The sequence below is a fragment of the Erinaceus europaeus genome, chromosome 17 (assembly GCF_950295315.1).
Source record: "Erinaceus europaeus chromosome 17, mEriEur2.1, whole genome shotgun sequence".
Taxonomy (NCBI): domain Eukaryota; kingdom Metazoa; phylum Chordata; class Mammalia; order Eulipotyphla; family Erinaceidae; genus Erinaceus; species Erinaceus europaeus.
In genome coordinates, this window is record NC_080178.1 from 3,719,505 (window position 1) to 3,743,892 (window position 24,388).

Below are 24,388 nucleotides of genomic sequence, written 5' to 3' on the forward strand. Positions count from 1 at the left end.
TTAAGGCCCTGAACCCCGAAGGGCAGCCTCCACCCTGCTGACCCACCCCAGCCGCCAGGTCCCAGGTCCCAGAGGCCTCTAGCTTGGTCCCAGACTGGCACCTTTGACCTCTCTCTGCCCGGTGAACACCTACTCAGCCTTCAAAACTCACTCCCACATTGCCTCCTCCAGGAAGCCTTCCTGATCCTCCAGTGCTCTGCTTCTCAGAACCCAGGGGCTCATCCTACCACAGCCTATTTATTAGTGGACTCGGACCCGAGTCTTAGCAGTGGGGCGTCAGCCAGCCCCAGGGAACAGGCTGCACTTGGCAAGTGATGCCCTCAGGCTCCCGGTCCAGAAAGCAAAGGGTTTGGGCAAAGCTCACGTTGCAACCCCTTCTCATGGGAGAAGGCCGCCGGTGGGGAGCGAGGGCTCAGGCTGACTGTGGAAAGCCTCCAGGAAACAGAGGCAGAGAAGCCACTCGGAGCGTCTGGCTGAGGCATGGGGGTGCAGTGAAGATGGGTGGGCTCGCCTTGACCCCTGAGCTCTTCCCCTTCCCGCCCTGCAGGCCACCCTCTGCCCTTGACGAGATCCCCAGCTTTGCTGGCAGGACAGGGTGGGGACAGCCACTGGCCTTCCCAGGGGCCTCAGAGAAGCCAGACCACCTCGTCAGTGTCCCTCCAACCGCCCGGGACCAGGGTGGGGTGCGGGGTGGCGGGCACCACGCCCTTTTCCCTGTCTGGACATGATCAGCGCGCAGACAGACGCGTGGCAGTGGCCCCTTTACTCCCTGAAGTCCCCTGCCCTCGGCAGAGTATGTACAAAGGGTGTGGGGCGGGTGGGGGCGGTGCTGAGATGGGCCGGGGCGCAGGGACAGTTCCTGAGGTGGCTGGGGGGGGGGGGCTGCACAGGAGGCTCAGGCCTGGTCGGGGGCTGGGGGGCCCAGTTGCTTGGATGCCAGGAGCAGGCGGGTGGCGGCACTCTCCGACTCAGCCAGCAGCCGCCGGTTGTTATGCCGCAGGCTCCGCACCTCCTCCTCCAGGGCCGCCCGGTCTGCCTTCTCCTGGGGGGCCGGTGGGAGTCGGGTCAGGGCGGATGTGGACCCTGTGGACCCCCCTCCCCCCAGCCTGGCTGCCTGTACCTTCTGCAGGTCGTCCTGCAGCCTCCTGAGCATGCCCTCCAGGTGGGAGACCTTCTCCGACAGGCTCCCAGGTTCCGGCCTGAAGACAGGGGAAGGGCTCAGCAGGACCCCACCCGCGTAAACCCCCATCCCCCTTGGGGTGGAAGCAGAGCCCGGCCGGCCCAGAAAGGGGGCGAGCAGGGCAGCGGGTGCTTACTCAGCATCAGGCTTCTGAGCCTCCTTGGCATCCCCGCTGTCTGGGATGGGCTGTCCTGTGGGGACAGAGGGGCCGTTGGGGCGGGGAGCACACGGGGCCGAGCCTGGCGCCCCCCCACCCCCCCACCAGCTGCGCCCGGCCTCACCCTCCCGGGACAGCGACTCCAGGATGGTGTTGCAGGTGGAGGCGATCTCGGAGATGGACTGCCACTCGTCCTCCAGGGTCTCGCTGCCGGCCTCTGATATGACTGCGCACAGTGGGGCTCAGCAGGGACGCGGCTGCCCGCACCTGCCTCCCTCCGTTCCTCCAGATCCCATCCCCGTTTTTTCCACCGGGACATTCGCTGGGGCTTGGGGCCAGCACTATGAACCCACTGCTCCCAGACAGGGCTTTTTAAAAAAATATATCTTATTTATTTATTCCCTTTTGTTGCCCTTGTTGTTTTATTGATGTCGTCGTCGTTGTTGGATAGGACAGAGAGAAATGGAGAGAGGAGGGTAAGACAGAGAGGGGGAGAGAAAGACAGACACCTGCAGACCTGCTTCACCGCCCGTGAAGCGACTCCCCTGTAGGTGGGGAGCCGGGGGCTCGAACTGAGATCCTTACTCCGGTCCCTGCGCTTTGCGCCACGTGCACTTAGCCCACTGCGCCACCGCCCTAGGCCTTTTTTTTTTTCCCCATCTTACAGGACAGAGGGCGTTGAGGGGCAGAAGGGGAGAAACACCACCTGCAGACCTGCCTCACCTTTTGTGAGGCATTCCCCCCGCAGGTGGGGAGTGGGGCTCGATCCTGTGTCCTTGTTAATGGTGTTGTATGAGTCTGACTGGGTGTTAAACACCACCTGCCCCCCCTTTTTGGGGTAACGGGGAATCAGCCCCGTCTCACACTCACTTTTGCTGATGGAGTTCCGCAGAGACAGAGTCCGAGGCAGGAAGGAGGCCCTCAGCTCTGGGGCGGGAGTCTGGCTGTCCTCGCGGCCGTCCTGGGGGGACCGACGGGGCAGGTGGGGGATACAGTGGCCCTGCCCCCACGTGCCCACGTGCCGAGCATGGCACCGGTCTTACCTGCTTGGGCTGTGCTTCCCTGCCGTCGCCGGGGGCAGCCGTGGCGGCCAGGAGGAGGTCAGGGGTGGCGTTGGGCAGGACCGGGGCCTCATCTGACAGGGAGCTGGGGGAACAGGCAGCTCAGTAGGGCTGTGGGGGGTGGGGGAGAAGAGGGGAAAGGGCGGGAGAGGTGGGCGCACCTGCGGGGGGAGGGTGAGCCGCAGCTGTGCAGGAACTCCGTCCTCTCCTCCGCCAGGTCCCCAGGCCCCGGGGGGCCGCCGTCCTGCAGACACACGTGCAGCAGCTGCTGGGTGCTGGGCAGCAGGGTCACCCCCGGGCCCTCGTTCTGCAGCTCTGGGGCCCCCCGCCGGCCGGGCTCCTGCAGAGACAGCGTGTACAGCTCCGAAAAGCTCCTGGGAGGAGAAGGGCAGGTCAGGCAGGGAGCCCCGGCCCACCCAGACCCCGGAGCCCCATCCACCCCAGCAGTGTGGGAGGCGGGCACCTAGGTCTCTGATGAGCATTTGTGTTGAGGCCACCACTGCGCCTCTAGTCTGGGGTCATAGCCCGGGCCAGCTGGGCTCTGGGAGATGGCACAGTGGCGGGGGCACTGGAGGCTCAAGCGTGAGGTCCTGAGTTCAGTCCTCAGCGTCGCATGTGCCAGAGTGATACTCTGGTTCTCTTTCTCATAAATAAATCAATCTTTTTAAAAGTCACTGCCAGTCTCTCTCTCTCTGCCAGCAGGGTTCTTTCTTGGGCTCGGTGCCTCCACTGTTACCAGCGGCTGTGCTGTGTTTTCCTTTTTTTTTTTTCTTTTCAGATAGTGAGAATGAGGGAAAGAGAGACACTTATAACACTGCTCCTCCACTCAGAAGACTTCCCTTCTGCAGGTGAGGGCCAGGGGCTTGAACCCGGGTCCTTGCACATGGTAACCTGTGTGCTCTACCAGGTGCTCCACGGCCTGGACCCTTGGCCAGTCTCATAGCTTGCTGTGAGGGCTTATATATTGACTTATTTTTTTAGATAGGGAGGCAGAGAGAGACCACAGCACCAAAGCTTCCTTCAATGTGGTGGGGGCTGGGCTTGAACCTGGGTAGTACATAGGACAGAGCAGCACATTACCCAAGTGAGTTATTTTCCTGACCCTACTGTGAAGGTTCAAATAGTCGGAGAGGAGAGGCCTTAGCGGATAAAGCACAGGCCTTACACCTGAGGCCCTGGGTCTGAGCCCCAGCACCACAAGAGAGGGCCACGGATGGTGGAATGGTGCTGTGATAGTCTCTCCTCTCTCTGCCTCTCATTCATTCCCCTCTCTAAATAAAAAAACAATAAGTTGAAAAAAAAAAAAAAAGGAAAGAAAAAACTGAGCAAGGAGATGCCAGCAGTATAGTCCACACATGAGGATGCCGTCCTGAGTATTCCTCCCTCCACTTTAAACAAATAATGGGGCAGGGGGGTGGGCGGTAGTGCAGCGGGTTAAGTGCACATGGAGTGAAGCATAAGGACCGGCATAAGGATCCCGATTCCAGCCCCCAGCTCCCCTTCTGCAGGGGGGTCGAGTCACAGGCGGTGAAGCAGGTCTGCAGGTGTCTGTCTTTCTCTCCCTCTCTGTCTTCCCCTCCTCTCTCCATTTTCCTCTGTCTTATCCAATAACAACAACAACAACAATAATGATAATGATAAACAACAAAGGCAACAAGATGAAAAAGTGACCTCCAGGAGCAGTGCATTCCTAGTGCAGGCCCCAGGCCCGTGATAGCTCTGGAGGCAAAATAAATAAATGATAACAGGGTCAGGCGGGAGCGCAGCGGGTTAAGCACACATAGAGCAAAGCGCAAGGACCGGAGTAAGGATCCAGGTTCTAGCCCCCGGCTCCCCACCTGCAGGGGGGTTGCTTCATAAGCAGTGAAACAGGTCTGTAGGTGTCTGTCTTTCTCTTCCTCTCTTTGTCTTCTTCCTCCTCTCTCCATTTCTCTCTGTCCTATCCAACAACAATAACAACAAAGTCACAAAGGAAACAAAAATGGGGAAAATGGCCTCCAGGAGCAGTGGATTCGTAGTGCAGGCACTGAGCCCCAGCAATAACCCTGGAGGCAAAAAAAAAAAAAAAAAAAAACCCTGTTGGGTTGGACAGCGGCACACACATTGCCATGTGTAAGGACCCAGGTTCAAGCCCCCAGTACCTACCTATGGTGGGGAGAGCTTCAGGAGTCACGACACAGTGCTTCAGATATCTCTCTCCCATCTCTTTGTCCCTCCCTCTCTTTATCTTACTTCACAGAACAAATGAATAAATACAACTTGAGAGATTGCACAGTGGATAAAGCCTTGGACTCTCAAGGGTGAGTTCCTGAATTCTCCTAAACACACAAACACGCGCACGCATACAAAAAAGAAAAGATGGCTCTCTGGTGACAGTGGAGCAGTGGGGCAATAACCCTAGTGACGAAATAAAGAGAGAGAGACAGGAAGAAACAAAGGGAGAGAAAAAGAAAGGAAAAAGAAAGCCACACCACTCCAAGAACTAAAGCCAACTTTCTCTCCCAGCTGCTGAGCCTGTTTTATACCCCTGCGAGCTACGAATGGCTTTTACATTTTTAAGTAGCTGGGAGAAATCAGACATATACTTGGTGACACGTCAAGTCATATAAAAGCCCAAATTTCAGTATCCGTAAATAACGTGTCAGCAGAGCATGGCCACACCCGGCCACTGGCATCTGGCCTGCGGAAGCCTTCCTGTCCTGGGGTCTGCTGGCCCAGGGAACCCACACTCCCTACTAACTGGCCTCTGCAGAAAGAATCTGAAGCTCTGGCTTGTGGCACGGAGTGATCAGGGGCAAGGAGACAGCTCAGCCTTCGAGCGCAGGACTTACATGTCCGAGGGCCCGGGTTCGAGACCTGGCACTGCCAAATGCCAGAGCTGAGGCTCTCATAAAAATCAGCAAATTCAAGGGCAAGCGAGTGATTCACCGAGGAGAGTGCATACATGCACACCCTGCTCAAGGAGCCAGGTTCGAGCCCCAGGTCACTGCTAGGGAAGGCTCACAAGCTAAGCTGTGGAACAGTGCCTCGGTTTCTGTCCCTCACACTTCATCTAGTGGGAGGAGAAGGCCGACCGCCTGGAGCGGTCGTCATGCAGACCCTGAGCTCAGCAATAAATCTGGTGATGATGATAATGTCTTTCATTTGCTTTTAGTTGTCACTGGGCCGACTTTTTTTTTTTTGCCTCCAGGGTTTTTTGTCTCCGCCAGGCTCAGTGCCTGCACTACAAATCCACTGCTCCTGGAGGCCATTTTCCCCATGTTTTTATTGCCTTTGTTGTTATGTTTGTTGTAGTTGTTATTGTTGTCACAACTGTTGTTCTTGGATAGGATAGAGAGAAATGAGAGAGGAGGGGAAGACAGAGAGGGGGAGAGAAAGACAGACACCTGCAGACCTGCTTCACCGCCTGTGAAGCGACTCCCCTGCAGGTGGGGATCCAGGGGCTCGAACTGGGATCCTTACGCCGGTCCTTGCGCTTTGCGCCATGTGGGCCAGCTTTTTAAGAGAGAGAGGGAGAGAGGGAAAGACTCTACAGTACTGAAGCTCTGCCTCTCCCCATTGTGGTGGGGGTGGGGCTGGAACCTGAGCCACACATGTAGAGAAGAGGGCACCAGTCCAGGTGAGCTATCTCCCCAGCCCCCAGTGTGTGTGTGTGTGTGTGTGTGTGTGTGTGTGTGTGTGATCCTAATAGTGCACGACTGTCTGTCAGGGTGATACATTTAAAAAGAAAGAGCAGAGCGCAGCTATGGAAAGAGACAGGTTTGCACTTCTCAAGTCTTGAATTTGATCCCAGCACAGATAACGACAGAGTTGAACTCTGGTTCTTAGTAAGAAATAAAATGGGGGGGGGGGGTAGCGCAGCGGGTTAAGCGCACGTGGCGCCAAGCACAAGGACCGGCGTCAGGATCCCGGTTCGAGCCCCCGGCTCCCCACCTGCAGGGGAGTCGCTTCACAGGCGGTGAAGCAGGTCTGCAGGTGTCTGTCTTTCTCTCCCCCTCTCTGTCTTCCCCTCCTCTCTCCATTTCTCTCTGTTCTACCCAACAACAATAACAGCAATAACAACAACAAAGATAAACAAGGGCAACAAAAGGAAAAAAATGGCCTCGAGGAGTAGTGGATTCGTAGTGCAGGCACCAAACCCCAGAAATAATCCTGGAGGCAAAAACTAAATTACTTAATTAAAAAAAAGAAATAATAGGGGGTCGGGCGGTAGCGCAAGGATGCACACGTGGCGCGAAGAGCAAGGACCATTAAGGAGCTCAGTTCGAGGCCCCGGCTCCCCACCTGCAGGGGAGTCGCTTCACAGGCGGTGAAGCAGGTCTGCAGGTGTCTGTCTTTCTCTCCCCCTCTCTGTCTTCCCCTCCTCTCTCCATTTCTCTCTCATCCAACAACAACAACAGCAATGGCAACAGTGATACCAACAAGGGCAACTAACTGGGAAAAATGGCCTCCAGGAGCAGCGGATTCGTAGTGCAGGCACTGAGCCCCAGCGATAACCCTGGAGGCAAAAATAAAGAAATAAATAACAGGACACAGAACTTTGGCGGTGGGTGTGGTGTGCGCAAGTAAGTAACCTTTGCCACCTGCGAGGAGCAGGTTGTAGCCACCATCCACTACGTGGGAGCACTGTGGCGTGTCTCCTCTCTGTCTCCCTCTCTCTTACTCTAGCTACAAAAATAAAAGCGCACTCCACGAGAGCAAAGGAGTCCTGCAGACAGGGAAAACCCTGGAGCCAATAAACACCTCCCCCTACAGAGCCGGGCTGCTGTGTGATCTGGGGCAGAGGGGTGGGGACCCTCCGCGACAGGCCTGGTGGCGAGGGAGCCGCCCCGCCCGCTGACCTGCGCGGCCGGCCGCTGTCGTCGGGGGGCAACACGGTGACGCAGACCTTGGGCGCGGAGCGCAGCAGCTGGGCGGCGGCCTCGGGGCCCAGGCTGGGCAGCGTGTGGCCGCACACCCGCAGCAGGCGCGCCCCGGGCCGCAGTCCCGCGGTCTCGGCGAAGGTGAAGCGCTCCACGTGCGTGATGAAGCCCTCGGCGTCCACCTCGAAGCCCAGGCGGCCCTGGCCATCGCGGGGCAGCGCCAGCTCCCGGGTCTCGCAGCCGCGGCTCACCAGCTGGGGGTGGGGTGGGGGGTGGGGTGAGCGGGGCTGCACAGACAAGGAGCCATCCCCAGACCCGGCCCAGCCCGGCTGGCTCTCCCCAGGTCCCCTGATGAGGGATGGGGTTTCAGAACAGCTTGGACGTCTGGTGGCAGGGCACCCATAATGGTTTGGCTACTTTCGTTGGGTTCTGTTTATATATTTATTATTATTACTTTACCAGGCCACTGCTCAGCTCTGACTTATGGTGGTGCAGTGGGTTGAACCTGGGACCTTGGAGGCTCAGGCAGGAGAGTCTCTTTACATAATCATTATCCTATCTACTCCTGCTACTGTATTTATTTTTATTTTATTTATTTATTTATTTTAAATATTTATTTATTCCCTTTTGTTGCCCTCGTTTTATTGTTGTAGTTATTGTTGTTGATGATGATGTCATCGTTGTTGGATAGGATAGAGAGAAACGGAGAGAGGAGGGGAAGACAGAGAGGGGGAGAGAAAGACAGATACCTGCAGACCTGCTTCACCGCCTGGGAAGCGACTCCCCTGCATGTGGGGAGCCGGGGGCTCCAACCAGGATCCTTATGCAGGTCCTTGGGCTTTGCGCCACGTGCGCTTAACCCGCTGCGCTACAGCCCGACTCCCTTATTTTATTTATTTACTTACTAGATAAAGACAGAACTTGAGAGAGAAGCGGAGAGAGAGGTAGAGAGAGACAGAAACCTGCAGCATTGTTTCACTACTTGTCAAACTCCCCTCCCTGCAGGTGGGAACCCGGGGCTTGACCCTGGGCCCTTCGTGCATTTTAACATGTGTACTGAACCAGGTGCACCATCCCCGGTCGCTGTTTTTGTTCCGTCTGTCTGATAGGGCAGGACAGAGAGAAACTGAGAGGGAAGGCGGAGGAGGAGAGGGAGCGAGCCAGAGAGATACCTGCAGACCTAATCTGCCGCTCCTGCAAAGCAGGGGCTCCAACCCGGGTCCTCGCGCAAGGCAACGTGTGCGCTCAAGCGGCGCGCCACCGCCCGCCTCCTCTTGCTAGGGTCCTGCGGGGTCCCCCTTCACCCCACTTTCCCTTTCGCAGCAAGGGCGGCCCCGGGGGGGGGGGGGGGGGTCCGGCGTCCGCTCACCTGCAGCCGCGCCACCAGCTCGCCCACCGCCTGGCCCGGAGGCCCGTCGAGCCGCAGCGTGATGGCCTCGCCGCGGCCGTGGAAGAGGTCCAGCCGGTGCTCCGAGAAGGTCCAGGCCAGCACGTCGCGGCAGGTGCAGTTGAAGACCACGCGGCCGTCCCGCGGCGCCACCAGCACCAGCGCCTCCGCCGACACGCCCAGCAGGCAGGCGACCTCCGCGCCGTCGGGGCCCCCCGCGCCCGCGCCCCCCGCGCCCCGCGCCCCGGCCGCCGCGCGCACGCCCCACACCAGCGCGCCCGCCGCCTGCAGCTCCGCGCCCGGGCCCCGCGCCGGGGCGCGCCGCCTCCCGCCCAGTGACGGCAGGCCGAAGCGCGACGCGGAGTCCAGCGACGTGGTGGTCACCTCGTTGGTGGCCAGGTCCTGCAGGTACTGCTGGCGCGTGCGCGTGGCCATGGCGTGGAACTGGCGCGCGTGGCCGGCCGCCTGCTCGCCGTTGAGCGCCTTGGCCAGCAGGAAGGCGCGGAAGTCGGCGTTGGCGGCGAAGGGGCCCCCGCCGGGGGGCAGGGCCGGCCCGAAGGCGGGGGTGTCCTGGGTGCGGCTCACGGCCACCCTGCGGGCAGGCGGGGGGGGGGGGCGGTCAGGGCGCTGGGGGAGCCGGGGGGGGGGGGGGGGGGGCGGAGGGCGGCGGGGGCGGGGCGCACCTGTAGCTGGTGTGCGGGGTGCAGGGCGCGTGGGCGCGCACCACCAGGAAGACGTGCTGGAAGTGCGAGCGGATGGTGCTGGGGCAGAAGGCCTGGCTGCCTGGCTCCTGGAACACGATGGTCACGATGTCGTTGCCGATGTGGCGCTTCCGCAGGAGCTGCGGGGCGGGCAGGCGGGCGGGCGGGGGGTTGAGGGGACCCGCCTCCCGAGCCTCCCTCCCTCCTCACTCACCCAGCCCCCCCCCCCCCCAGGGAGGGTGACCTGAGATGACCCCTCTCGCCCGCACCTGCTGCTGGTTATTGGGGGTGTAGGGCAGCATGGTGGACACGTGGAACATGATCTCGTGGTCCTGGTAGGTGGTGTAGAGGGAGTGCGTGCCGGTGGAGTCCGCTAAGGTGAGAGGGGAGGGGAGTCTGGGTGTCGCGTGGCCTGTGCCCACCCAGCAGGTGGGCAGCTCCTCAAGCTGCCAGTGCGCAGGTACAAGGTTCAAGGCCCAGCCTCGTGGGTCCCCTTCCCACCACCACCCCCCCCAGGCTCTGCCAGGATAAAATAGGGTCCAGATGGGGGCTGAGCTAGAGCGACAGAATGAGAACTGCTCTCTCTGGAGGAGGGAGGCGGAGGCGGGTGTCCCAGGAGGGGACCCATGCTGGCCCAGGCACTTTAGAAGGAAGTGGGTGGTGGGGGCCAGGGCAGGCAGGGATGCTGACTGAGACACCTCATGGAGGGGGGAGGTTCGGAGAGGGAACACACACTTTTCTAAAAAACCTAAAAGGACAGAAAGAAGACTAGAACATCATAAATAGCGGGACAATACTCTGGTCTCTCAGTGAAGAAAGGAGAAATTGGGGTTGGGGAGACAGCATGAAAGTTATGCAAGGAGACTTTTATGCCTGAGGTTCCAAAGTTACAGGTTCAATTCCCCCAAACCACCATAGGCCAGAGCTGAGCAGTGCTCTGGTCTTTCTCCCTCTCTGTGCCTATCATGAATAAATAAAGAGGAACCTCAGCCAGGAAAGTTGCTCAGTAGTGGAGCACAGGACTTGCGTCCATGAAGCCCCAGGCTCCACCCCAGCACTGTTATGATGGGCAGTGCCTGCTCTCTCATACACACGTCTCCAGAACCGAGCAGTGCTCTAGTTCTGCCTCACTTTCTCTTGCTCCCTCTCCCTCTCATAATAAGTAAATAAACCTGACAATGAAGGAGCTGAGTAGAAGGAAGAGGGAAAGAAAAAAGAGGAAAATGGGGGTCGGGCGGTGGCGCAGCGGGTTAAGCACACGTGGCACAAAGCGCAGGGACCGGCCTAAGGATCCCGGTTTGAGCCCCCGGCTCCCCACCTGCAGGGGAGTCGCTTCACAGGTGGTGAAGCAGGTCTGCAGGTGTCTGTCTTTCCCCCCCCCCCCCCGTCTTCCCCTTCTCTCCCCATTTCTCTCTGTCCTATCCAACAATGACAACAACAATAACTACAACAATAAAAACAACAGCGACAATGATAACTACTACAACAACAAAAAAAAGGGCAACAAAAGGGAAAATAAATATTAAAAGAAAAAAGAGGGCGCAGCGGGTTAAGCGCAGGTGGTGCAAAGTACAAGGACCGGCATAAGGATCCCGGTTCGAACCCCGGCTCCCCACCTGCAGGGGAGTCGCTTCACAGGCGGTGAAGCAGGTCTGCAGGTGTCTGTCTTTCTCTCCCCCTCTCTGTCTTCCCCTCCTCTCTCCATTTCTCTCTGTCCTATCCAAAGACGACAACAACAACAATAATGACTACAACAATAATAATGACTACAACAATAAAACAACAAGGGCAACAAAAGGGAATAAATAAATAAAATAAATATTTAAAAAAAAAAAGAGGAAAACACCACCAGCGGTGAGGGCACTTGCCCCAGGGCAGGGCAGGTGGGTGGGTCTGATGGGAGTGATGCCAGCCATGGCCCCTTGACCAAGGGCAGGGGACACTGAGGTCTTTGGGGATAGTCCCAGCCCCTAGCCCACATCCTCCGGAGAACTCTCCCCGCACCCCATCACACACTAGACTGGTGACACAGCTGCCGTTCTGCACCAGCCACCCTGCCACCACGCCCCACCCCCACCGCCCCGGGGCCTCACTCTTGGTGTCGAGCTGGGCCCGGTAGCTCTCAAAGCCTTTGAGCCGCACCACGTCGCCCAGCAGGGTGAGGAACTGCGTGAAGGCCGGTCCCGAGTCCTGGTTGTTGTACATCTCCTCCTCCGAGCCCTGGCCTGCCCGGCAGTACAGGATGCCCACCTTGCGCTGGAAACTCAGCTGTGGGAGGAGGGGTGGGCGCCGGCCTCAGCACCCCGGCCCCCTGCTCGCTGTCCTCCTCCACACCCCCCTGCATCATCTCTGCTCGCTGCTCTGCTCCCCCAGTTCCTGTGCCTGGGGTTAACAGGTTAACCAGACGAGTGTGAGGTGCTCTGACCCCTACATGCAAGTCTGGGGTGTGGGGGCTCCAGCGCTGGCCTCCTTTCTTCAAGCTAAGCTTGTCTACACCACAGTCCCCACTTCCGCCCCAGCCCCTAAACCCCAGTTCCTTATAGCCCCCCCAGCCTGGCCCCATCCTGACACCTTCTCAGTGAAGTTGGCACACAGGCCAACCGGAATGTCCTCCTGTTTAAGGTTCCTCCAGGACCCCAGCCTCCTTGCCTGGCCCTCTGTGCCCACAGCAGTCCCCTCCACCACCTCTAGCCCAGATCCTCTCCTGAGCTCCGGACACAAACGGGGTGTCCTCTCTCTCCCCAGGGTCCCTGGCTCCTTATAAACAGCACTTCGGTGTGTGTGGGGGTGTGTGTGGGGGGGTCTTACAACATCCTCACCTGATAGTCACACCTTAGACTCCATCCCTGGCAGGGCATGTATGTATTCACAGCCCCCTCTGCCCCTGGACTGTCAGCTCTCTGCACCACCATCACGTCTGCCAACCCTCTGGTCCTCTCCCACACTGCAGCCAAAGGGCTGCCCCACCTCTTGGGTCTTCTGTGACCCCCCAGTGCCCTTGAGAGTAAAAATGAGCCTGACCCAGCCCTTCTCCCCAAGCTGTCCTCAGCTACACTGACGTGCCTCCTGGGCCCCGAGGTGACACACCGTCCGTCAGTACCTATGACTGTGAGCTATGCAAGGACACCACCGAGGTTGGACGTGTCCCTAACGTCCAGTCTGGGGCCTCACACCAAGAGTGTCTGAGAAATGTTTGTTAAATGACTGACAGATTGAATGGCACAGCGGAAGAGAATCAGCACCTGCAGGCAGCTTTCAGCACGGGGCGGGAAGGACTTCTAGCTGGCTTGAGCCGCCCCAGAAAAGATAGCACCCGTAGTCTGGGAGATGGGTCAGTGGAGAAGGCACTGGACTCTCATGAATGAGGTCTGGACTTTAATCCCTGGCAGCACATGTACCAGAGTGATATCGGGTCCTTTCCCTCTCTCCTTCTATCTTTCTCATAAATAATAAATAAAACCCTTAAAAAAAGAGCACTTCTGTGGTCCCGGAGGTGGTGCAGTGGATAAGGCACTGGACTCTCAAGCATGAGGTCCTGAGTTCAGTCCCTGGCAGCACATGCACTAGTGTGATGTCTAGTTCTTTCTCCTATCATTTCTCATGAGTCAATAAATAAAATTAAAAAAAAAAAAAAAAAAAAAAGCACTCCAAACTGGGAGGAGGGCTAGCAAGGCTTTACAGGGTGGGGGCTGGGGGGTTGCAGTGCTTCCCGCTATGTCTGAGTTACCTTGGGATCTCAAGACCTCAGACCTCTGAGGGCCCTGGAGTCTGCATCCCTAACAAGCACCTGGCCCCTAACAAGCACTTTGAGACGAGGCTCCAGGCGGTCTATGATGCTCTTCTCTCTAAAGACCCCCGCCCCCTCGGAGTCACCGGCCAGCCCAGGGTCCAGGGCTGGGGGCGCCCTGGCCACTCACCACCTGCTCGTCCAGCGTGAGCAGCGTGCGTGGCACCTTCGGAGACGCCGAGCCCAGGCGCAGGCAGGAGGGGCTCAGGCGCGGCGCCACGTGCTCCAGAAGCTTCCTGGGAGACAGGCCTCGCGGGGGTCCTGGCGGCAGAACGTCCTCTGAGATGGTGCCGCGAAGAGTCCGGAGCTGGAGAGAGGGTGCAGGGGTGCTCAAGACCCAGAGGGGGTGAAGGACCACCCCTCCCTCCCCGAAGGCCGATGCGATGACCACCTCGGCCCACCTGTGTGGTCCTCACGATGATGCGGTAGCTGTGCAAGGTGCCCCCGCTGCTGCCCTCCTTCTCCTCCCGCCGCAGGCTCACCGCCACGGGACCCAACGCCTCGTCCAGTCCGAAGAAGTTCTGGTGTTCTGGGGGTGGGGGTGTGTGTCAGGGGGACCAGGGCCCTGGACGATGGGTCAGGGTGGCCCTAGCTCAACCACGCCCCCTCTCCAGCTCCTCTCCCTGCAGCCCCGCCCCCGCCAAGCCACACCCAATCCCGAAGGGAGCCTTAGACCATCCTGTGGCCCCGCCCCACCCCGCCACACCCAATCCGAAAAGAAGCTTGGGTAAACTGTCTCGTGGCCCCGCCCCTCACACTGGCCGACCCCAGGCCTAGCCTCGCCACCGCCCCACCCACCACCCAGGCTCTCCCGGTGGCAGGAGCTCCCTTCTGGGCAAAGGCGGTTGGAGGCACAGGGGCGTCCCGGGGCACGGAGGTGGCACTGGCAGACACCTGGCAGGTGGTTAAAGCTGGGCTTTGCAGGGCAGCCCTGACCCCGTGGCCTGGCCGTGGGATGCTGCTCAGTGTGCGTGGGCTGCCGGTGTCGGGGCCTCTGCCTGGCTGCCTCCCTCACCTTTGCCGTAGAAGTACTTGCGGTAGTACCCAGCGCCCAGGTCTGCATGCTCCAGGCTGTAGGCCGAGGTTCGGTTCTGAGGCTCCTCCAGCACTGACACGGCCGCGTTGGGCAGTGCGGGGGGCACAGGAGGGGACACTTGGCCACCCAGGCCCAGCTCACCCTCGCCCCCCAGCTCACTCACAAACCCGGGTGCCCCAAGCAGCAGGTCCGAGCTGCCAGGCTGGCCCTCAGCTGGGGTGGCTGAGCTGGTCTCAGCGTGGGCCCCAGCACCCCTTGGCCTCGGGGCCCAGTCAAAGAGAAGGCTCTGCACATCATAGTGGGCGAACCAGCGGGGCTCGGGCACCGGCGGGAAGGTGGGCTCCGGCTCCTCAGCCGGCAGCCCCAGCAGGGCCAGCGGGTCCGTAAAGAGCCGGGTGGGGGTGGCAGCAGGCCGGCTGGCCTCCTCGTGGCTGTGGGCCCGGGCGCGTGGGCTGGCGGGCGTGGGGGGCCGGGCTTCACCTGCATCGCTGCCAGTGCGTAGGAGCGGGCCCCGTGGCGTCCTAGGCTCGAAGGTGTGAGGTGTCAGTGGGGGCCTCGACGGCTGGCGCAGCTTACGGGCGAAGAGGTCATCGGTGGACGCCGGGGCCGCGCCCCGCCGAGGGCTCCCCACACCACCGGCCCACATGGGCGTGCCGAGGGCCTGCCTCTCCAGGGGCTGGGCTGCATTGGCGGGCACGGGGCACGGGTGCTCGGTGCCCAGCCAGTAGGCCGGTTCCTGCCCTGAAGGAGGAGGGGGCTATTCAGAGGGGCCCGGGGAGAAAACAGGAACCCAGGCCCCCAGCCTGGCCCTCCACCCCCCGGCCTTGGCTTCCGGCCCCCTCCGAGACCATCAAAGCCGCTTCCGCTTTCCTGGCCACTTCCTTGTCTGCCGGGCCGAGGTTTCCAGCCCCCTCCTCTGGCTCAGTGCAGGGCAGGGCAGGGGGTGGTTGTGGGGGTTGGCCCTGAGGGTCTTAGAGCCTGGGCGACCCTGGGGCTGCGAGGGTGCCCTGGTTCCCTCCAACACACCTTGGCCGTGGTCTGGCTCCAGACAGGGGTCTCCCCACCGAAGCCTGGCACAGCTGGACAGAGGCCTTGTCCCCCTGGGACGGGAAACCCGGGGGGCCACTGGTATCTGGCTTTCGCCCACTTGACAAAGGGAGGACGTCCTGTCCCCAGAGACCTTCCTCCCTGCCCCTCCCACTTCCTCCAGGGTCTCCGAGGAGCCCAGCACCCAGAGTGGACCAGCCACCCTGGGCTCAGCACCTCAAGGACACAGGGTTCTCAGGGACACTGGCAGGGCAGCAGAGTGGCTGGGGCTTCCTTCAGCACAGGAAGTGGCCCAGCCCCGTGCCCAGCCACACATCCTGAGGAAGGTACTGGGGGCACATCAGCTCTGTCATGGGACCCAAGACCCCCTGGGCTTGGGGCCAAGGATGGTAGCAGGCTGTTTCCCAGGACCCGTGTGTGTGGGAGGCTCTGCCCACCTGGCCTCACTGACAATCACGGGGCGGGGGGCAGGGGCAAGCCCTGGCTGGCAGAAGGCCCCAGATGAGGTATGCTCATGCCTGAAGCCCTCCCGTGCCAGAGCCAGGATTTGAACCCCGATCCGTCACCCTCCGGGGCTTGCACCTGCCCATTTCTGTCCCAGGGATGGGGCACAGGTGGGGGGTTGGGCTGAAGTTTAAGGTCTCACAGGATGTAAGGCTGAGACAGCCCAACCCCCAGGGACCTGCGGAAACAGGTCAAGGCTGGGGCCCAGGCAGGTGCAAGGGAGGTGTGAGAGCAGGAGGGCAGCCCCTCAGGGTGGATGGCAGCAGGGCCGGGCCTTGGGGGTCCTCCTCTAGGGGTGCTGGTGCCTCCACACACCCACCCCTATGCTAAAACTCCAGGACCAGGCAGGGACTGGGAGCCCACTTCTGGGGTCACCCAGAACAAGCTGGGACGCTGAGCCTGAGCTTCTCTGGCCTCTTGCTTCTAAATTGGGGAAACCATTCCTTACCCTCCCAGGACTACAGGAGGGGGTGGGGGAGAGGGTGCTGGCCCAGGGCTGTGCGGTGGGTGGGGTGCAGCCGGGGCTCCACGTGCCAAAGTCTTGGCAGGGGCTGTGGGTGAGGGGGCGCTGCTGGGGGGGCTGAACTCTATAAGCACACACCACTCTGCCCAGCCTGGGGCCCGCTGCTGGCCCTGGTCCTGCCTTGGGGGTGCTCTCGGGCTCTGCTGCCCACCCCACAGCCTCACACAGGGTCCATTGAGGCCGGGACATTCCTCGCAGCCTGTGTCACTGGGGGGCCCCGCCCCCACAGATCCGGAAGGCCTGGCTGCCCCAGGAGGAGGCGCTGGCCACTTCCCAGCACATCTGCAGGTCATGACCCCATTTCTGCTGCTAGGGGGCGCGACAGATGTTTCCTCCCAGCCCGGGTGGGGGCTATGCAAGGGCCGGGGAGGGGGCCGCCCTGGGGAAGGGGAGCCCCAAATCCGGGGGAAACCCGCACGGCTGGCAGCAGGCGCGTGCCGGGGCTAGGCTGGCAGAGGCGCGGGGAGACCGGGCATCCACTCGGCCGCGCCATCCCGCTGCGGGCGGGCGGGGCGGGGGCCACCGGCTGGAGGCAGCAGGAAGCTGGACCTGCCGACCCGGGGCTGGAGCCCAGGCAGTGCTGGTGTGCAGGTGGAGAACCGCGGCGAGGACACCCCCTCCCGCACGCGCGCCCCGGGCCCACGCCAGCCCACCCCGTCCCGGCTTCCCGCTCCCGCCGGTACCTCCGGGGCCGCCGCCGCCTCCCGCGCTGAGTCCGCTACCCGCTCTCCCGCTGCCGGCCGCTCGGGTGCCGGCCCCGCCTGGGGGCGGGGCTTCCCGGGGGCGGGGCCTCGGGGGCGGGCGGCGGGAAGCGCTACGGGCAGGCGTGGACCAGGCCGCCGGCAGGAGGCGGCTCCCTCCCCGACCCCAGCGAGGCCACCCGCGGGCAGAGGGCAGAGAAACCGAGACGAGCACCTGCCCTCCAGACCAGCAGGACGGGCGGCAGCGGGCCGCCTCCTCCAGCTTCGGGCTGGCACCCGGCCCCACACCTGCCGTCAGCCCCTCCTAACACACTAGAGGTTCTGATCCTGGCCGGGGCAGAACCGTAGGAGACAGCGGGCGCCTGCGCTCAACGTGGGAAAGTGAAGCCAACTTCCGGCCCAGACCTGAAGGGGCCATGAACCTTCATCTCCAGCCTCACCCCGCCTCCTCTGCCCCCCCCTTCTTCTGCCCACCCACTCGGCCTAGTCTCCGCCTCTACCCTCCCCTCCACCCAAACATGTCCAGAGAAGAAACCGCCAACCAAAATCAAAAATAGTGTTATTAATTCTGGTGTCTCCGAAGCACGGAGAAAAAAAAAGAAAGAAAAAGAAAAAAGGAAAGAAAAGGCCAAGAAACACCTTCTCTTCCCTCCCCGCGTTTCGAGCACAGGTCTGGGCCTGCAGGCAGCACAGAGCCACGGTCAGTCCTGGTGGCCGGCTCCAGGAGGGACCAGCCCATAGGTTCGGCTCGAAGGCCTGGCTGGGAGGGGGCTGGCCCCGGTTTGGGAAGCCCACACCCTACACCGGGAGGATCAGTCAGGGATCAAGGTCAGAGATAGGCCGTCCAGCTCCGGGGCTCTGGCCAGCGAGCTAGAGGTCAGGGTTCAGAGGTGAGAGCTGAAGTCTCTGAGCTCCGTGGTCCAGCATACGGAGGCCTGAAGGCCGAGGTCGAGTCCTGAATCCCGCCTGGCTGGCACCCAGGGCGGGAGGCTCAGTACTGGTGCTCCAACAGGGGCTGGGCCGCGGGGCTCTCGCGCTCCTCGGCAGGGACAGGCCAGTCGCCTGGGGCCCCAGTGGGGGTTCGGCTCTCAGGAGCACTGCTGTCCAAGTGGGGAGTGTCCAGGGCGGCTCTGGGGGGCGAGGCGTCAGTGCTGCCCTCCGGGCTGAGGCTGAGCTCCAGGGGAGCCTGGGGAAGGGCACAGCAGTTGGTGGCGGGGCAGACCTGGGCTGCCTGGCACTCCAGCCTCCCACGGGACTTTTACCTGAGATTTGGGGGTGCCTCCCTTGGGGCTCCCTGAGGCTGGCTCCCCCTCGGCTCCCCCCAGCCCCTTCCGGCCCCCCAGGCTCCACTTCCCGCTGGGACCCTCAGGACCGAGGAGGCCAGGGCCAGAGGGCCTTGAGGGCCGGGGGGCCTCTGCGGGGGCAGGCGAAGCAGGGGGTGGTCCTGGGAGCCGAGGGGGCAGCCACTGCAGCAGAGGAGGGGGGCGCCCGTCACCAGAGCCACTCAGGGGGGGCCGGGGGCCCCAGCCAGAGCCTGGAGGGAGGGGCTGGTCGCCAGCGCCTGTGGGAAACAGATAAAGGACAGGCACCTCTGCCAGGCTGCCCTCCTTGCCCCCAGAGGCGCCCAGCCTCGCCAGCTCACCCGCCGTGTTCTCAGGCGTGGGGTGCGCCAGGGGGGGGTTAGCGCTGAGCGAGGTGAGGCCGCCGCCGCAGTCTGAGTCATCCACGTTGCCGCCGCTGTTGCAGCCCGCGCCACAGCCTTTGTGCAGCCTGCGGGAGGCGAGGGGAGGGCGGGGTGAGCGAGCAGGCGGCAGGCTGCAGCCTCCCAGAGCCTCTGCGGTTCGTGATCCCACAGCTCCCCGTGGACAGAGGGATGAGAAGGCGAGAGCGCCACGGAGGGAGGGAGAGATGCCCCAGCACCTGCCGCGCACGGTGTTCCGAAGCGGTGCTGGGGGCCAAGCCCAGGTTCCGGGCCTGGTAAAGCGCCCCGCCGAGTGAGCCACTTCCCGGCCCCTCACACAGCTATTTTAACCTCACTTGATTTTTTCCACGAACGCCAACCCCAGCATGGTGCCGCGCTCACAAGCCCAGCCTGCACGGCCCTGATCTGATGCCGGCCCGGACCCCGGGGCCTCCCGACATGCAGAGCGCCCACCAGACCAGTCGGCTCCGGGTCGGGCCCCCGCAGGGTCTCTGAAGGCCGCCTCAGAGGCCGCCTCGGCGCCGCCAGGGTTGCTGAGTCTCAGCGTCCCGTGGGGGCCCAGGCTGGGGTGCTCACCTCTCCCAGCTGTGCAGGAGCCAGCGGGCGATGGCCCCCAGGCTGACGGGGCCGCCCCACAGCGCGCGCAGCTGGGGGTGGCTGCCGGCCAGCGAGGTGGTGAGTGGCGACACGTAGATGGGGTAGCCGAGCGGCTGGTCGCAGGAGGAGTTGATCATGTTGCGCAGCGCCTGCTTGGCGTTCTGGATGCTGCCGCGCTCGGGGTTGCGGTTCCGCAGGAACACCAGCTCCTGCTGCTGGCCGGCCCACAGCCCGCGCACGCACTCGCGGTTCACCTGCGGGGAGGGCGGTCAAGGTGCCGCCAGGGTGGGGGGTGCGGGGGAGAGGGACGGGGGGCGGCCCCACCTTGATGACCCGGAAGCTGAGGTGGCGGCGGTTGAGCATGATGATCTTGTACTCGTCCGAGGCGTCGTCCAGCACGTGGCGCAGTGCCAGCAGCGAGGGCGTGTTGCTCAGGATGGCGCTGCGCCAGGCTGGGTCGCCCTCGTGGGAGATGACCAGCCGCTCCTCGTTGGCCGCGATGGCGTCGTACAGGGCAGCCGGATCCTCGTACTCGTCGGGGGACGTGAAGTGGTCCTGGCGGGGAGGAGGGGCCCAGTCGGTGGGGCGCCCTGGGCGAGGCCTGTCCCCCACCCCCAGCCTGGGCGGTCCTCGCTCCCCGCACCTGGTGCAGCTTGAGGGCCATGCGGACGCCTGGCGCCACCACGCGGTGCAGCAGGTCCATGTCGGCGAAGACCCACTCGTCGTGCGGGGAGGTGATGCGGAAGTCTCCCTTGAACAGGGCGTGCAGCCCATAGAGGAAGGGCTCCAGGCTGGGGGGCGGAGGGGAGGGCGCTCAGCGCAGCCCCAGACTGCCCCACACCTGGCTGCCTCCCCAGCCCAGTCCTTTCCCTTTTCAGCTTACTTATTGACTGTATTTCGGGCAAAGACAGAGGGAAACTGAAGGGGAGAGACCTGCAGCCCTGCCTCACGGCTCCTGCAGCATCCCCCCTGCAGGTGGGGAGCGGAGGGCTCAACCCCCGATCTCTGTGCAGGACAACTCGAGCGCTCAACTGGCTGAGCCACGGGGAGAGACCTGCAGCCCTGCCTCATGGCTCCTGCAGCATCCCCCCTGCAGGTGGGGAACGGAGGGCTTGACCCCCGATCTCTGTGCAGGACAACTCGAGTGCTCAACTGGCTGAGCCACTGCCCAGGCCCCCGGCACAATGCTCTCTCCTGCCGCCTTCGGTGGAGGCTGGCGCTTGCTCTGCCCTGCCCTGCCCACCCCCCCCCCACACACACACACGGAGGGCAGACTCACCTGGCGGACATGCTGTGTGAAGCTGTCCCCAGCGCCCGGCGGCCCAGCACGCACAGGCCGAAACACAGTGTGACCAGCGGCGAGTTCCAATCCTGCTCCACGGGCTGTGGCACAAGGAGGCCCGGTCAGACCGAGAAAGCCCCGGGGCCCCTGCCTGGGGGTCTGCGGTGGGGAGGGGCAGCCCGGGCGGGGTGTGGGGACGACCTGGCTGCGGCGGGAGGCGCAGTACTGAATCCACTCCAGGTGCACGGCGCAGAAGGAGGGCAGCGAGAGGCCGGACAGGCGCAGGTCGTAGTCCTCGTCCACGCTCAGCGAGAAGGTGGGGTCCGAGTCCGCGTAGCCGGGCGCCCGCACGGGCCGCAGGGCCGCCGTGATGCCCTCGTGGCTCAGCCAGGCCTCCAGCTTGGGGGAGCGGCTCACGTAATAGATGATGCTCTAGGGGCAGGGGTGGCGTCAGGTGGTGGCCCTGAACCTGTGCCTAGAGGACATAGTGTCCTTCAAGCCGTTCAGGTCCCTCGGGGCGCCAAGTCACGCCCACCCGCCTGTCCCCTCCGACCCTTCCTACAGCCCCCCCCCCCCAGTTTCTAAGCCGGGCCCCTGCCTGCCGGAGGTTCAGTCCTGCCTGCGGCCATGCACAGCAGACCGAGTGAGGCAGCCCCACAGGGCTGTGAGGCCCAGACCTCAGAGGCCTTGGCGGTCGGGCAGAGACAGACCTGGGGGTGTCTGCAGGTCAGTGGGCTCCTGTGCACTGGGTCATAAGTTTCTTTAAGCAGCTCAGGTGACAACCAGCTGACCACTCAGAAAAAAACAGACCTACAGCCTGGAGGTGGAGGAGTGGATAAAGCTTTGGGCTCATTAGCACAAGGTCCTGAGTTCGAACCGGGCACCACAGTGCTAGGATCCCTGTGACACCTTGTGTGTCTCTTAACAAAGTCAATGCCAGACACACCTCCCTGAGCCCAGAGCCGGGGGCTCCTGGGACCCCGCATGGAGGTTCTGCGGGCTTAGGGGCAGGCGAACAGAGAAGAGCCCCTAGAGGTAGCAGCTGGGCCGGAGAGATGGCCGGGCATCGAGGCCAGCAGCTGCGGGGCTGTTGGGATTCCATGTACCGCTCTGGGACAGAGCCAGTGGGCTGGCCCTCTGCCCGGAGAAGGGGGTGGATGGAAGTCCAGGGCTGGGGAGGGTGGCACAGCTGGTGAGATCAGAGGTGCCCAGGCAACAGGGGAGCCCGCAGCCTGGGCAGGCTGAGCACAGGGCCGCTGGGAAGAGCCTGGGACTCTCAACAGCTCCCAGGCACCTGTGGCTGCCTCCTGTCGGGGCTGTGCCTGGGAGCCGTGCCCAGTGTCGGGGGCACCTGGGGAATGCTGTTCCTCCAGCCTCCACCAAGAGGACGGAGACCTCAAGCCAAGTGGGCAAGCAGGGCAGCCTTCTCGCCCACATGACAGCTCCTGGCACCAGGACGTGACCACCTGAACCCTCACAAGACTCAGCCAGGCGGTAGCGCAGCGGGTTAGGCTCAAATAACTTGAAGCACAAGGACTGGCGCAAGGACCTGCAGGGGTGTCGCTTCATAAGCAGTGAAGCGGGTCTGCAGGTGTCTTTCACACCCCCTCTATCTTCCCTCCCCTCTCAATTTCTCTCTGTCCTATCCAGCAACGACAGTAGCACAACAACAACGGCAGAGAACAAAAAGATGGCCGTCAGGAGCAGTGGGTTCTGCAGTGCAGGCACCGAGCCCCATCGGCTAACGCTGCACTCACAAGGGTTCCCTCTTCCCAGGGCTACAGAAAGGGGTGCAAAGGCTCACAAAGGTGCTGGACTGGGGGTGCTGAGGGCTCGGGTCCCAGGGAGCACTGAGGAACAGCCTGGCCTGGGCCAGGTCCCCTCAAGGCGGCCAGGTCCATGGCCTCCGGTGACCTGGACTGAGAAGGCGTGAGGGGACCAGTCTCGAGGGAAAAGGGGAACTCATGCTTCTCTAGGAATGGCCAGGGGTCAGGACGGAGAATGACAGCGTCTCTGACCTGTGACACAGACAAGGCGTGTCCTGCTGATGACAACCAGAGCTGCCAGGAGCTGACTGACCTCGAGAGCCTGGGAAGCCCCCGGCAGGTGCTAATGTGGCGTGGAGGCAGCTGGGCTGTGGCCTCCACCCATACCACAGAAGCCTTGTCCTGGGGACACAGAACCCCGTCGTTCCTGCCATCGCATAGAACTTCGCTCGAGGGGGTAGCTGAGGCCTAGGGAAGTCAGCCTGGGGTCTCATCACCCGTCACCCCACCAAGGGATGGCTCAGAGCACCCCAGGCCAGAGTGAGACAGGGTGATCTGGGCCCAGACCCAAAGCCTGACTCTGCCACCCGACTCTGGGATGTCAGGTAACTGACTCTCCTCTGTAAGCAGCAAGCACCTCTCTTGGGGACGCAGGGACCGGCTACTGGCTTAGGAGAGGCATCTGCCCATAGCCCAGCCGCCTGTGGACATCACAGCTTAGCAGCGGCTCTGGGGCTGCCGCTAACGTCATCACCCTGTGCTGAGGGTGGGGTAGCGGTGCTGAAGGAACCTTGCGGCAGCAGAGAAGATACTCATTTGGTGCTGTGGTATCTCTCCTTCTCCCTCCTTCCCTGTGTCTCTATCTGAAACTAAGAAGAATTAATAAGTGCACCAAGTTGGAGTCGGGCGGTAGCACAGCGGGTTAAGCGCACGTGGCACAAAGCGCAAGGACCGGCTTAAAGATCCCGGTTCGAGCCCCCGGCTCCCCACCTGCAGGGGAGTCGCTTCACAGGCGGTGAAGCAGGTCTGCAGGTGTCTGTCTTTCTCTCCCCCTCTGTCTTCCCCTCCTCTCTCCATTTCTCTCTGTGCTGTCCAACAACAACAACAACAACAAGGGCAACAAAAAATGGGAAAAATGGCCTCCAGTGGATTCGTAGTGCAGACACCAAGTCGCAGCAATAACCGTGGAGCCAATAAAAGTAAAAATAAAAAAGGAAAAACTAAGGAGACGACAGGAGAAGGCTTGCTGCCTCAGTGGCCCCACACACAGCGAGCTCTGCTCCCGGCCTGGTGCCCAACCACCCTCAGCGGGGTCCCCGAGGCCCTCCGTGGACGCCGTACCTTGACGTAGTAGGTGACGAGGATCTTGCGGAGGTCGAAGACCTGCAGCATGGAGGCGGCGTTGTTGTCGCTGATGCTGTAGCCCTCCAGCACGTACTTGCTGGCCGTCACCTCCCAGGCCAGCCAGCGCTGCCCGAAGGCGGCGTTGAAAGACAGCACTCGAGGCAGGTGGCCTGGCTCGCAGCAGCAGCAGCCCTCGTCCTCCTCCACGCCCTCCGTGATAGCCTCCACCTCGCGCTGCTGGCAGTAGGTGCCTGTGGGGGACGGGGACCGTCAGGGGGACCCCAGACCCAGGGCGTGGGGGGGGGGGGAGGGCCTGGGGATAAGGCGCCAGGACGGCCCCGCACGCACCCCGGAACTCGAGGCCGCGCAGCTGGAAGGTGACAAGCCCGTTGCCGACCTCGATGAGGTGCACCAGCGCGTTGAGGTAGTCAGAGGCCAGCACGAAGCAGTCTCCGGGGCCGTAGTTGCCCCAGCGGCCCAGCGCCAGGTCCCCACACAGCGTGTGCTGCAGGGAGCGCGTCAGGTGCTCGTAGAAGATGGAGTTGAGGTTGTTGTCATCGGCGCCTGTGCTCGGGGTGGAGGGGCGGCGGAGTGACGGGTCAGCGAGGCCCCCATCAGCCCTGGGGACCCTCCCTGCCCCAAGGCCCCTGGCCTCCCCGGCACGGCGCACGCACCAGGGTTGCGGTCGAGCTGTGTGACCAGGCGGGTGTTGGAGTGGTCCACGCGCTTAGTGCTGGCGAGAGAGAGCGAG

General features: G+C 62.4%; 2 protein-coding genes across 9 annotated transcripts in view; both read right to left on the bottom strand.

Annotated features, from left to right (window-relative positions):
• Positions 1–742: 742 nt before the first annotated feature.
• On the bottom strand, positions 743–17,066 carry SIPA1 (signal-induced proliferation-associated 1). 2 transcript variants are annotated; one of them, XM_060176067.1, is made up of 16 exons: positions 16,929–17,066; positions 14,151–14,912; positions 13,537–13,664; positions 13,266–13,442; positions 11,442–11,616; positions 9,618–9,721; positions 9,331–9,488; positions 8,630–9,239; positions 7,240–7,514; positions 2,560–2,772; positions 2,381–2,483; positions 2,208–2,298; positions 1,462–1,563; positions 1,317–1,371; positions 1,121–1,199; positions 743–1,042 (listed from the first exon to the last, which is right to left on the bottom strand). In XM_060176067.1, exons 2-16 carry the CDS (start codon positions 14,815–14,817, stop codon positions 896–898), a joined length of 3,084 nt encoding a protein of 1,027 aa, XP_060032050.1. In that variant the 5' UTR covers positions 14,818–14,912; positions 16,929–17,066; the 3' UTR covers positions 743–895. The 2 variants fall into 2 exon arrangements, with proteins under 2 accessions (XP_060032050.1, XP_060032051.1); XM_060176068.1 differs by lacking the exon at positions 16,929–17,066 and adding an exon at positions 15,198–15,342.
• Positions 17,067–17,488: 422 nt separating this feature from the next.
• Positions 17,489–24,388, bottom strand: part of PCNX3 (pecanex 3) — a 108,082-nt gene continuing 101,182 nt past the window's right edge. For all 7 annotated transcript variants that reach the window (XM_060176066.1, XM_007518605.3, XM_060176065.1 and 4 more), the window contains exons 25-35: positions 24,312–24,370; positions 23,986–24,201; positions 23,635–23,888; positions 20,729–20,959; positions 20,525–20,628; positions 19,889–20,036; positions 19,570–19,800; positions 19,225–19,499; positions 18,589–18,716; positions 18,209–18,507; positions 17,489–18,132 (exon numbers count right to left, since the gene is read on the bottom strand). In XM_060176066.1, coding sequence (XP_060032049.1) covers positions 17,938–18,132; positions 18,209–18,507; positions 18,589–18,716; positions 19,225–19,499; positions 19,570–19,800; positions 19,889–20,036; positions 20,525–20,628; positions 20,729–20,959; positions 23,635–23,888; positions 23,986–24,201; positions 24,312–24,370 — 2,140 coding nt within the window. In that variant the 3' untranslated portion in view covers positions 17,489–17,937. The remainder of the gene's footprint in view (positions 18,133–18,208; positions 18,508–18,588; positions 18,717–19,224; positions 19,500–19,569; positions 19,801–19,888; positions 20,037–20,524; positions 20,629–20,728; positions 20,960–23,634; positions 23,889–23,985; positions 24,202–24,311; positions 24,371–24,388) is intronic.